The sequence below is a fragment of the Hyla sarda genome, chromosome 9 (assembly GCF_029499605.1).
Source record: "Hyla sarda isolate aHylSar1 chromosome 9, aHylSar1.hap1, whole genome shotgun sequence".
Classification (NCBI taxonomy): domain Eukaryota; kingdom Metazoa; phylum Chordata; class Amphibia; order Anura; family Hylidae; genus Hyla; species Hyla sarda.
Window position 1 is genome coordinate 62,523,012 of NC_079197.1, and position 14,152 is coordinate 62,537,163.

At 41.3% G+C, this 14,152-nt stretch overlaps 1 protein-coding gene across 2 annotated transcripts in view; it reads right to left on the minus strand.

Moving 5' to 3' along the window:
- Window positions 1–10,672, minus strand: part of LOC130291529 (BTB/POZ domain-containing protein KCTD12-like) — a 602,472-nt gene extending 591,800 nt beyond the window's left edge. The window contains exon 1 of one of the 2 annotated variants that reach the window (XM_056540349.1): window positions 10,604–10,672. In XM_056540349.1, the coding sequence (XP_056396324.1) occupies window positions 10,604–10,612 (9 nt within the window). In that variant the 5' untranslated portion in view covers window positions 10,613–10,672. Of the gene's footprint in view, window positions 1–7,567; window positions 7,786–10,603 lie in introns of those variants that run through there. The other variant, XM_056540351.1, reaches the window with a different exon arrangement.
- Window positions 10,673–14,152: the final 3,480 nt, after the last annotated feature.

Here is a 14,152-nt window from a genome sequence, read left to right on the forward strand (position 1 = left end):
CGAGCATTCCTAGATGAACAGTTTCCTGGAAAGTAGATTGGTCGTCGTGGGCCAGTTGAATGGCCCCCAAGGTCTACTGATCTGATCCCCTTAGACTTTTATCTTTGGGATCATCTGAAGGCAATTGTCTATGCTGTGAAGATACTAGATGTGCAGCACCTGAAACTACGGATACTGGAAGACTGTGCTAGCATTCCTCCTGCGGTGTTGCTATCAGTGTGTGAAGAGTGGGAGAAGAGGGTTGCATTGACAATCCAACACAATGGGCAGCACATTGAACACATTTTATAAGTGGTCACAAACTTGTAAATAACTCATGAAAGAATAAAGTTACGTTAAAACCAAGCACATCATTGTTTTTCTTGTGAAATTCCCAATAAGTTTGATGTGTCACATGACCCTCTTCCTATTGAAAAAACTAAAGTTGGATTCAAAATGGCCAACTTCAAAATGGCCGCCATGTTCACCACCCATCTTGAAAAGTTCCCCCCCTCACATATACTAATGTGCCACAAACAGGAAGTTAATATCACCAACCATTCCCATTTTATTAAGGTGTATCCATATAAATGGCCCACCCTGTACTATTACAAGCCACATGAGGCCCTGAGATGAGGATTTTGGAGATGACATACATCACAAAAGATTATGCTGCCTTAGCCTCATACATACCCATCAGGATGAGCTCAGGGAGGACAGAAACCTCTCTGGGAGCAGAAGTCCCACCCCTAAGTGTCCTCAGCACCACAGTATTCACCTCTCCTAAAATTCCTTGAATTATGAGACAGATGGTAAAACCCTAATATATCGGTAGCAGAGTAGGGTGTATGAATAAAATACAAGCACTGCCCTTAGCTATCACTTGATAATAAAAACTCAAGACTTTTGACTGGACGAGGGGGGGGGGGGGGGGCAAAGGTACTCCCATACTTTCCAGAAAATCCTGCTTGTTTATGAAGAAAAGATGGAAGACAAAGCACCTCAGACAGAGTTAGTGTGATATAGTATAGATACAAATGTTGACAAAATTGTTGGTGCTCCTTCATTAAAAACAGAGGAACACCCAATGCTCCTTGAAATAAATTCATACAGATGAAAGTAATAATTAATAAAAGTTAACTGAAAAATAACATATGGAAATCAGGTATTGCTTTTGAATTGTGGTTCAATAGTATTTTAAAAACAAAAAAATGAAACTTGTCTGGACAAAAATGATGGTACCCTTAACTTAATATTTTGTTGCAATCAAGCAATTTCTGTAATGCTCAACGAGACTTCTACACTTGTTTAAAGGTATCTTGGCCCATTCCTCACAAACTGTTCCAGCTAGCTCAGGATTGAAGAGTGCTGTCTCCAGATTGCATGTTTCAACTCCTTTTTTAGAACATGGGTCATATAAGGCCACAGAATAGACTAATTGTTTGCTTTTATGCATTCTTGGGTGTGTTTAGCTGTGTGTTTTATCCTATTGGATGACCTGCCTGTCCATAACTGGCCTCTGAGACCAAGCTTCCTGACACTGGGCAACACATTTTGCTCCAGAATGCCTTGATATTCTTAACCCCTTAAGGACCCAGCCAATTTTCACTGCAGGACCCCGCCATTTTTTGCACATCTGACCACTGTCACTTTAAACATTAATAACTCTGGGATGCTTTTAACTTTCATTCTGATTCCAAGACAGTTTTTTCGGGACATATTCTACTTTATGTGAGTGGTAAAATTTTGTCGATACCTGCATCGTTTCTTGGTGAAAAATTCCAAAATTTGATGAAAAAATAGAAAATTTTGCATTTTTTTTTTTACTTTGAAGCTCTCTGCTTATAAGGAAAATGAATATTCCAAATAAATTATATATTGATTCACATATACAACATGTCTACTTTATGATTGCATCATGAAGTTGACATGTTTTTACTTTTGGAAGACATCAGAGGGCTTCAAAGTATAGCAGCAATTTTCCAATTTTTCACAAAATTTTCTAAATCGAAATATTTCAGGGACCAGTTCTGTTTTGAAGTGGATTTGAAGGGCCTTCATATAATAAATACCCCACAAATAACCCATTATAAAAACTGCACCCCTCAAAGTATTCAAAATTACATTCAAAAGGTTTGTTAACCCTTTAGGTGATTCACAGGAATAGCAGCAAATTGATGGAGAGAATTCAAAATCTTCATTTTTTACACTGGCATGTTCTTGTAGACCCAGTTTTTGAAATTTTACAAGGGGTAAAAGGAGAGAGATCTTCCTAAAATGTGTAACCCAATTTCTCTCGAGTAAGGACATAACTCATATGTGTATGTCAAGTTTTCGGCTGGTTCACTAGAGGGCTCAGAAGGGAAGGAGCAACAGTGGGATTTTGGAGAGTGAGTTTTTCTGAAATAGTTTTTGTGGGGCATGTCGCATATAGGAAGCCCCTATGGTGCCAGAACAGCAAAAAAAAAAACACATGGCATACTATTTTGGAAGGCACATAACAAGGGGTCCAGTGAGCCTTAATACCGCACAGGTGTTTGACGACTTTTCGTAAAGTTGGATGTGTAAATGATTTTGTTTTTCACTAAAATGCTAGTTTTCCCCCAAATTTTTTTTTTACAAGGGATAATAGGACAAAATGCCCCCCAAAATTTTTAACCCCATCTCTTCTGAGTATGTAAATACCCCATGTGTGGACGTCAAGTGCTCTGCTGGCGCACTACAATGCTCAGAAGAGGAGTCACATTTGGCTTTTGAAAAGCGAATTTTGCTAAAATGGTTTTTGGAGGGCATGTGGCATTTACGAAGGCTCTATGGTGCCAGGACAGAAAAAAAAAACCACATGGCATACTATTTTGAAAACTTCACCCCTCATGGAACGCAACAATGGGTACAGTGAGCCTTAACACCTCACAGGTGTTTGACAACATTTTGCTAAAGTCGGATGTGTAAATGAAAAAAAAAATTTTCCACTAAAATGCTGGTTTTCCCCCAAATTTAACATTTTTACAAGGGGTAATAAGAGAAAATGACCCCCAAAATTTGTAACACCATCTCTTCTGAGTATGGAAATACCCAATGTGTAGACGTTAGCTGGCGCACTACAATGCTCGGAAGAGGAGGAGCGCCATTGAGCTTTTGGAGACAGAATTCGTTTGGAATAGAAGTCGGGGGCCATGTTTGTTTACAAAGCCCCCCGTGGTGCCAGAACAGTGGAACCCCCCCACATGTGACCCCATTTTGGAAACTACACCCCTCACAGAATTTGATAAGGGGTGCAGTGAGTATTTATACCCCACTGGCGTTTGACAGATCTTTGGAACAGTGGGCTGTGCAAATGAAAAATTACATTTTTCATTTTCACGGACCACTGTTCCAAAAATCTGTCAGACACCTGTGGGGTGTAAATGCTCACTGTACCGCTTATTACATTACATGAGGGGTGTAGTTTCCAAAATGCGGTCACATGTGTCCATTGTTCTGGCTCTATGGGGGCTTTGTAAACACTCGTGGCCTTCAATTCCGGACAAATTTTCTCTTCAAAATCCCAATGGTGCTCCTTCTCTTCTGAGGATTGTAGTGCGCCAGCAGAGCACTTTATATCCACATATGGGGTATGTTCTTACTCAGAAGAAATAGGGTTACAAAATTTTGGGGGGATTTTTTCCTATTTTTCCTTTTGAAAATGAAAAATTTTGGGTATCACCAGCATTTTAGTGAAAACATTTTTTTTTTTTCATTTTTCCATCCAACTTTGAAGAATTTTCATTAAACACCTGTGGGGTGTTAAGGCTCACTATACCCCTTGTCACATTCCATGAGGGGTGTAGTTTTCAAAATGGGGTCACATGTGGGTATTTCTTTTTTTGCGTTTATGGCAGAACCGCTGTAAAATCAGCCACCCATGTGCAAATCACCAATTTAGGCATCAAATGTACACTCTCTCTCCTAAAACTTGTTGTGCGCCCGCAGAGCATTTCACGCCCACATCTGTGGTATTTCCGTACTCAGGAGAAATTTTTTTGGGGGTCTTTTTTTTTTACTTTTAACACTTGAGAAAATAAAAAGTATGGGGCAACACCAGCATGTTAGTGTGAATTTTTTTTATTTTTTCACACTAACAAGCTGGTGTAGCCCCCAACTTTTCCTTTTCATAAGGGGTAAAAGGAGAAAAAGTCCCCCAAAATTTGTAGTGCAATCTCTCCCGAGTATGTAAATACCCCATATGTGGCCCTAAACTGTTTCCTTGGAATACGACAGGGCTCCGAAGTGAGAGAGCGCCATGCGCATTTGAGGACTAAATTAGGGATTGCATAGGGGTGGACATAGGGGTATTCTACGCCAGTGATTCCCAAACAGGGTGCCTCCAGCTGTTGCTAAATTCCCAGCATGCCTGGACAGTTAGTGGCTGTCCGGAAATGCTGGGAGTTGTTGTTTAGCAACAGCTGGAGGCTCCATTTTGGAAACACTGCCATAGTTGCATAGTTACATAGTTTACACATCATAAAATACCATACAATACGTTTTTAATTTTTATTGGCGGGGACAGTGTAAGGGGGTGTATATGTTGTGTTTTACTCTTTATTATGCGTTAGTGTAGTGTTTTAAGGGTACATTCGCACTGACGTTTTACAGTGAGTTTTGAAGCAGGAAACTTACTGTAAACCTGCCAGTGTGAATGTACCCTGTACGTTCACATGGGGGGGGGGGGGGGCGCAAACTTCCAGCTGTTTCAAAACTACAACTCCCAGCATGTACTGATCGCCGAAGGGCATGCTGGAAGATGCATATGCAATTCAAGATGCAATAACTGGAGGTACACAACTACAACTCCCAGCATGCCGAGACAGCTGTTTGCTGTTTGGGCATGCTGGGATTTGCAGTTTTGCAACATATGGAGGGCCACAGTGATCTCCAAACTGTGGTCCTCTAGCTGTTGCAAAACTACAAATCCCAGCATGCCCAGACAGCAAACAGCTGTTTGGGCATGCTAGGAGTTGTAGTTTTGCGAGATCTGGAGGGCTACATTTAGAAACCACTGTATAGTGGTCTCTAACTGTAGCCCTCCAGTTGTTGCAAAACTACATATTCCAGCATGCCCAAACAGCTGTCTACAGTTAGAGACCACTGTATAATGGTCTCAAACTGTACCCTCCAGATGTTGCCAAGCAACTCACTGGCTTCCGTATGATCCAGCCGCACGACATCACCGCCCACCGATCTCCGTCGACCGCTGCCTCCGACGCCCGCCTGGATGGGTAAGTGGACGTCGGCGTTCAGTCCCCTTCGTTTCCCCATCCTGCCCCGTCTATTGTGGGTGGGCAGGACGGGGAAAATGAAAGTTAACCCCCCGCCCCGATCTGCTATTGGTGGTCGCGTCTAGACCACCAATAGCAGGGATAGGAGGGGTGGCACCCCTGCCATCTCACTCCTAATCCTTCAGGGGATCGTGGGTGTCTTAGAAAACCGCAATACCCCTTATATTCCGGTTCACCATAGACCCGTAATGACCCGGAATTGCGCAAATCGCAAGTGTGAATTCACTTGCGATTTGCCGCGATCGCCGGCATGGGCGGGTCTGTTGACCCCCCTGGGTGTTTGTACGGGATGCCTGCTGAATGATTTCAGCAGGCATCCCAGTCCGATCTCCGCCCAGCGCGCGGCGGGGGCTGGAATTCTCCATGACGTATGCGTACGTCATGAGTCCTTAAGTACCAGGGTGTCATGACGTACGCGTACGTCAAGGGTCCTTAAGGGGTTAAGGTTCATAGTCTTCAGATTTCACGACCCCCAGATGTAGCAAAGCATACTCAAAACACAACCATGCCCTCTTCATGATTCACAGAAGGTATAGTGTTTAGAGATGAGCGAATCAAAGCAGACAAACCCGAATTCGTTATGAATTTCAGGAAATATTCAATTCGCAATGAATGCAAATATCGCCACTATTCTATCGCGCAAATTGCAAAATTAAGCTCCATTTTATAGCGTTCCAGGCTCCAGGACACCAAAAATGGTGGATCCACATGTCAGTACATGGTGCAGGGGATGCTGGGAAGGCGGGAAGGCAAGGCGGGAAGAGAGGTAAGCGGGATGACCCTGAATCACATGCAGGATGCAGCCTATCAGCATTTAATCACCCCTGTGATGTCACGGCCCTATATAATTGGCAGCCATTTTGCGGCTGCTCATTTGATGCCATACACTGCAGAGTGATAAGACGGACTGTGTGTCTCTGTGTGTTATACTGTTATATTGATCATAGCGCAGCGTTCCACTTCCAATTGCTAGTCACATCAGCGTTGTAGACAGAGAGCAGTGCTTGTTCTCGCTGAAAGGGATTTTTATGCCAGCCTTTAACCTCCCAGTCACTTTATTCAGCATTTTATCAGAGAGGGGCAGATAGCTTTTCGTTGCCTAATACATTTCAACAAGCTGCCTCACCTTCATGAACCTTAGCAGAGGAGGCATGAATGAATTTTCAACGCAATTCTGTGTATTTTTTTCCACATAAAAAATCATCTGCCGCTTATACTAGTCTGTAGATGGTGAAAGCAAAGAATGTCCAGCGCGGATGTCAAGCAATACGAAAATGTATTCAGCCATAACACCAAACGATGACAGGTGACGCGTTTCGGCCACAATCAACGGCCTTAGTCTTACAAACAAAGTGTGCACATGGATCTCTTTTATGGAGGGGAAAAATGGGGATCCACCCATAAAGGGAATAAAGAGGCGGACGGAGATACAGCAATTGCTACTGACCTATGCCTAAGACCTATACAGAAACGTCTAGCCCGGTCAAGCCGAATGACAGAAATCTTCAGCAAAAGTAACACCAATGTCGATGAAGCTGTGGATCTTAAAATCATGATGTCGGATTTAGAAACAGCATTGGTCTCAGAAACAAAGCTGTGGTGGGACTCCTCCACTTTGAGAAAATACGTGGAGAGGGAAATGGTTCCTAGAGGACTGAGACTTCGTAAGTTCCCAACCACAATCTTCTCAGATCAATTTAAAACCGAATGGAAGTAATTGTTGAACGACTCATCCCTAAAATTTGTAAGATTAATCTTAAAACATGAAAAAACATTTGAATGAGATCACGTCAAAAATATCGGAACTGCAAAAATCAATACTAAAGTTTGAACATCATCCTACCTATGCTGAATTAAACCACAAAATAAGTGGGAACATCACGAAACTGGAAACTATGATCTTACAGACAAAAGAGAATAAGTTTCTGCGCGATCTGCAGGACTACAAATCGCATCATGTCCACGACTGGCCTCAAAGCCGATCCACCAAATCCATTCCAAAGTCCATACTAAAGAATCAAAGAAATAAGAGAGAGAACAAAAATAAGGACTTTAAACCTGCTAGAGTCAGCTTCAGCGAGACCGAGATGGAATCTGTGCCAGGAGTGGATCCAGGAGACATGTTGACTCTGCAAACCCCGGATGCAGCATCTTCACCTGTTCCGCAGAATCGTAAAGCAAAACATGCAAAAAACGACGCTGAGGCCGGAAACATCGTGGCCGTAAAGAGAACACGCTGACAGAATGCCAAGCAGAACTAACTACCTCACCTGTCTTCAACCTGTCGGCCAGGATCCTATCAGAGCATCATCTCAAGGTACTGGCCAGGGGACTTTCCTTTTCTCCTTCGTGTACATTTGACTTTTATAAAACAATGTTAGATGTCAACCGCTTTGTGTGCTCCATTACGGTTTGCAAACATTTCACCAAAATACATGAGCAGGAGACTGCTCAAGGATGAAGTTTGGACCGGGGGAGGGGGGCGGAGGGAGGGAATATTGATTCGGGCACTGTTGGTCATTTTTCTGTTGTTGAATCTGTGAATGATAATACAAATGATATATCAGCATCGACTAATGAATATGATGTGATTAATGTAAATTCGCAGTACACAGTGAATACAAGAGAATCTTCCGGCAGAGTGGAGGGTTTCACTTTCAGTGAACTTTTTACTCTCTCGGAACTCCAACAACTAACTACATCTAGAAACCCAGTTAATTTCTATCCGGTCATGTCTCGGACCCCTGTTTTGGATCAATTTCAAAACCTCATAGAAAAAGACCTCTATAAATTATCACTTAATGAGCCACCTGTGAAACACAATAGTAATAAGGAAGAGAAAAATGCATTAAAAGAATTAACTGAAATGAGGGAAATAGTGATCCGTGGAGCGGACAAAGGAGGGGGAATTGTGGTGTTGGACAGTAAATTGTATAAACAACTAAACATGAATATTCTATCTGATGTGACTGCATACAAATCCCTAAAAACTGATCCAACACCAAAGTTCAAAAAACAACTATATAGCATTGTGGACTTGGGAGTGAGTGAAAGCCATTTAACTGGTAAAGAAGCAGAATATATTAAGGTGATTAATCCAATTATGGCAATATTTCACTCACTCCCAAAAGTCCACAAAAATACATTCCCTCCCCCAGTGCGGCCAATTGTGGCTGGTATCGGCTCACTCAATGAGAGATTATGTGAGTGGGTTGATTCCAGACTTCAGCCGTTGGTCCCTCTCATCCCGGGTTTCCTCCAGGATACCAGGGATGTTTTGGTTGCCATGGACAACATCCGGTGGGAACCTGGGATGAGATGGATAACGGCTGATGTCACAGCCCTATATTCAGTCATCCCACATGGAGAAGCATTGATTGCTCTGGAGTGGTTCCTGTCTACTTATGCCCCATACTCCGGTGACCTGCAGAGATTTATTATTTTGGTCGTTGAATATCTATTAACTCACAATTTCTTTATGTTTAACCCCTTAAGGACCAATACAAATAAACCTGTACGCCCCTGAAAGACCAGGCCTGTTTTTTCAAATCGGGGATGTCTGTCTTTATTAGAGAATAACTCTGGTAACGTTTTGCCATTCACGATAATTCTGACATTGTTTTTTTGTCACAAGTTGTCCTTCATGTACATAGTAAAAGTAAGCCGATATCATTTGTAGTTTTTTTTTTAAATGCAAAAAATCATGAAATTTTTACAAAAAATTAAGATTTTTTGCTATTTTAACACTAATAGGTTGCATATATTTATACATACTGACCAAATAGTTTATGAAACTTATACTTTCAGATGTCTACTTTATTTTGACATCATTTTTTTGTTTTTAATTAACATTTTAAATTCGTTTAAACAAAGCCTAACAATTTAACTTGAAATTTTGAAAATTTAGAAAATTTGAAAAGTACATCTTTTTTTGTGTGCTATGCAAGGTTTGCAGAAATTAAAAGGTAGTAGAACATAGGACCCCCCCCCCCAAAATGACCCCGTTTTAAAAACTAGACCACTCAAGGTATTCGCTAGGGGGTACAGTGAGTATTTTAACACCATAGTTTTTTGGCAGGAATTATTACAAAGTCAGTGTTAAAAATTCGAAATTTGCAATTTTTCACAAATGCATAATTTGGGGGGCATATTTTTTGTACATCACTTCTGATATTGAAAGAAATGCACCCTATATTTTATTTAGCTGCTTGTCCCATGTTCAGAAATACCCCCGCTTTGGCCATATATGGTTCCTTGGCCGTGTGGTAGGACTCAGAAGGAGAGGAGAGCCATTTGGCTTTCAGGGCAGAACAGTACCCCCACCCCCACAAGTGACCCCATTTATATACCGCACCCCTACAAGTTATTGGCTGCACCAGGGACCACTCTGATTGGTCCTTGGTCGGCTGGCAGTATAACGCATCTGTCTGTAACAGTTAAGGCTCCTGATGGATATATCCGCCATGTTGTGGGAATAAGCACCCGCTCATGGCGAATATATCCATCACTGCTGCGGCTGGGTAGCTCAGTGTGTCCGCTCATGACTGCTGGCGGGAAATCCGCCGCTATGAGTGGACACACAAAGCTACCCAGCCGCAGCAGGGAGCTCATTACCGTGACTGCTGCATAATGTGTAGGATCACATGGTGGACATCCGCAGCATATTAAATGCTGCGGATGTCCGCCAATGCGATCCTACACATTATGCATTTTTTTTTATTAGATTCATTTAATAAATGTATTTTTAATATATATATATATATATATATATATATATATATATATATATATATATATAATCCCAAAATAAAGCAGCACTACTTATCCAGTCCAACCAAAAAATTGGTGCCAGGGTCCCAAAGGACTTGATCAGAGTCCATCCAAGATAAAAACCAGATACAGGCGCAGCACTCCAACAAAATAAGTGATTTAATATCTCATGTCAGCATTACAACGTTTCAGCTCCTCCTGGAGCCTTTTTCAAGCATAGTGATACACAAACCTATGAGGGCTTTTATGCCCATACAAATCATTAGTGCCAAACAATTTCATAAAGTGATCATTAATACAAATCAAATAAAAACTACATAAGTGTAAATATAAATTCATGTAGAAAATAGTGCATACTGGTATATAAAGTGCGCTAGTGCATACTGTGCAGAGTAATAGTAAAAATATTAAAAACACAGCTTGAAAAATACAATTCATAGCTAAATTACATATAACAAGAAGATATGCAACACATGTGTACACAAAACGATTCATAGAAATCCATACATACTGAACAATGAAGGGGAGGCATTCACCTGATCCATGTAATGGTGCTGCAAGCGTGGGTAATTAGTTACTGCGCCTGCGTGAGAGGCTGAAAGCACTTCCAGATATGAGATCCCTGTCATGAGACCAGTCTGGTCACATGACCCGTTGTCCCGGCAACTGTCAACACTGTGTGCGAGTCAGGATCGCAAGAGCATAGGCTGTCAAACCTGCTGAGAGCAGATGTTAACCCTAAGTGAACCAAACCTGCTTAACAATATGCAGAATTAGGTGTAGTGCATCAGTACTGTGGATATAAGTGACCCAGATGAGGGAAGTAATTCATGAAACTAGCAGAAGAACAAGAAGAATCAAAAGAAGAGTGAATAAAATATAGTAGAGAAATATAAACTAATAAAATTGTATGGATAACGAAAAATAATTAAAAATAGACAAGACAGACAGATAGACAAAATAGACAAAATAAGAATAAAAATGTAAAAAAAATAGAAAAATAAAAATACGTAATAAAAAAATTTATAATGAAAACAAATATTATTTTGAGGAATCCTATTTATTTTAGCTGTATATCATACAGTAAATATTGTGATGGTGATTTTAGAGGGGTTCTAAAAACTTGTGTAGCTAGGGACGGGTCCCAAACTGGACCCAGTTAAGGGCCAGGATGTTATCCATCAGAGGGGGGACCCCTGTGTTCGGGACCGTCAAGTCCCCACCCCACTAAGGTCACCCCACCTAGCTTCTTATTAAGTGTGCCTGCTTGTCCAGCAGCGCTAACCTCAATGTATCAATACACCATATCTCAAGAGGGAATATATATATTCTAAAAAAAATAAATAATAAAAAATAAAAAAATAATTTTTTTTAGAGTATAGCAGAAAGAGCAGTCCTTACAAGAGAGTATCATGAAGAAAAAACCCCAAACAAGGTCTCCCATTCCCAGTACAGATACTACTACACCACTACTGCACTCATACAGCATTTATTCAGTTCAACACAGCATAGATGGAAATTCTTCAAACATATAGATAGTACATTCCAAAACTGTTCATTTTTGCAATGTTGGAGCAGGTGAAGTCTCCTCCTTCAAATATCCAATTCTGGAAGAAAAAAAGGAAATTTGTTATAGTTGTTGTAAAGTCATAATTGTGTATCACATCACATATGTAGAGGGAGGAGGTACAGTACATAGAGAAAAAAACCTGGGGTACCTACACCTATATATATAGATGATATGTTTAGATAGTATTAAAGTCTACATTAAGACCATGGGGACGTAATGAGTTTAACTTATGTATCCACCACAGTTCGCGTTTTTTAAGAAGAGCTAACCGATCACCCCCTCTCACAGGGTTCGGAATATGGTCGATAGCCATAAAGTGTAGGTCTTTTTCCAAGTGTCCAAACTCAGTGAAGTGTTTGGACACTGGAAGATCCAACCGTTTTTTACGTATGCTGAATCTGTGGTTATTAATACGTGTCTTAAGGCTCCATGTAGTTTGTCCCACATAGACCAAACTACATGGGCAAGTAAGAACATAAATTACCCACGTCGAATCACAAGTAAGATAAAACTTTAAAGGATATTTAACTTGAGTCTCCGGATGTGTGAAAAAAGATCCCTTGAGCATGAATTTGCAGTCAACACATGATAAACACGGATAAGAGCCAGTTTTGCGTGTACCTAAAACGGTCTGTCTAGTAGTCTGTGGTAGGTCAATAGTCGATTTTACAAGTTTGTCCTTCAAATTTCTAGATCGTTTATATGACATTAATGGGAATGTGGAAAATTCCTCAATCCTATTAAAACTCTTCTGTAAAATAGGCCAGTATTTATTAATAATGCCAGCAATTTTACCACTGTGACTGTTGTACACAGAAGTAAAAGGGATTCTTCCTGGTTTATCAGTCTTGGTTACTTTCATTAGAGTAGATTGTCTGTCAAATGACTGGAGTCTTTCCCTCTGTTTATCTACTATCCTCTTTGGATAACCCCTCTCCAAAAAATTGGTAGAGATGGTATCCAAAGTGGAATCGAGAACCCGTTCATCGCTAACTATACGTTTGGCTCTGAGCAGCTGACTGAACGGAAGAAATTCAATCATCTTTCTAGGGTGACAACTTTTAAAGTGTAATAACGTATTTTTGTTTGTTTGTTTAGTATAAAGGGAAGTGCAAATTTGCCCATCCCTTTTACTTACCCAGACATCAAGGAAACTAACTCCCTCCAGGGAGAAGGACATGGTAAATGAGATGTTCGGATCAATGGAATTCAAAAATGTGTGGAAAGTGTTTAATTCTTCAACCGTACCATTCCAGTATGTATGGATTTCTATGAATCGTTTTGTGTACACGTGTTGCATATCTTCTTGTTATATGTAATTTAACTATGAATTGTATTTTTCAAGCTGTGTTTTTAATATTTTTACTATTACTCTGCACAGTATGCACTAGCGCACTTTATATACCAGTATGCACTATTTTCTACATGAATTTATATTTACACTTATGTAGTTTTTATTTGATTTGTATTAATGATCACTTTATGAAATTGTTTGGCACTAATGATTTGTATGGGCATAAAAGCCCTCATAGGTTTGTGTATCACTATGCTTGAAAAAGGCTCCAGGAGGAGCTGAAACATTGTAATGCTGACATGAGATATTAAATCACTTATTTTGTTGGAGTGCTGCGTCTGTATCTGGTTTATATATATATATATTTTTTTTTTTTTTACACTTTTATTACATTTTTATTTATTTTTACACTTTTATTTTATTTTTACACTTTTGAATGCTTTGGAATACTTAGTATTCCAAAGCATTGCAGTTATATGCTGCCTGCCAGTTTTCACTAGCAGGCAGCATATTAGGACGTGCCTCAGGCAATACCCAGGGCAGACCTGGGGGTCTTTGTAGGACCCCCGGCTGCCCAGGTATGCAGCAGCACCCCGCGATCGCGCTGCGGGGTGCTGCAGAGGAGACAGAGGGAGCCCCCTCCCTCTATCAGAACTCCTTACAGCGCGCGGTCACTTCTGACCGCGGCTGTAAGGGTTAAACTGCCGGGAGTGAAGTGAACTTCACTCCCGGCAGTGCGGCAGGTCCTATTGGCTCTCTCTTGTCACGTGACATATTTAAACATCACGCATTGATGCGCACAGCAGTGTCAGTTTGGCTATCACAGGGAGAGGATCTCCTCTCCCGGTGATAGCTGAAGCTGCACGGAGCTCTCATGGCCTCTGTGGCCCAGAAGTTCACACACGTACGCAGCTCATACGGCTGCCTCATATACATTTACTGTTGATCCACAGCGCTATCGGGATCCCTATGTCCGATGGCGCTGTCATCAGTGTGCGTCCCTGCGAGCGCCCCACGCCCTCAGCTCCACTCCCCGTCCCGTTAACGCTCAGGGAGCGGGGAACAGAAAGTAGAGCATCGGGCGCAGGTTAAGTTATTCGCGTAGTACTGCGCATGCGCAGTACTACTTTACCTGCACCCGATGCTCTACTTGCTGTTCCCCGCTCCCTGAGCGTAAACGGGACGGGGAGTGGAGCTGCGGGCGTGGGGCGCTCGCGGGGA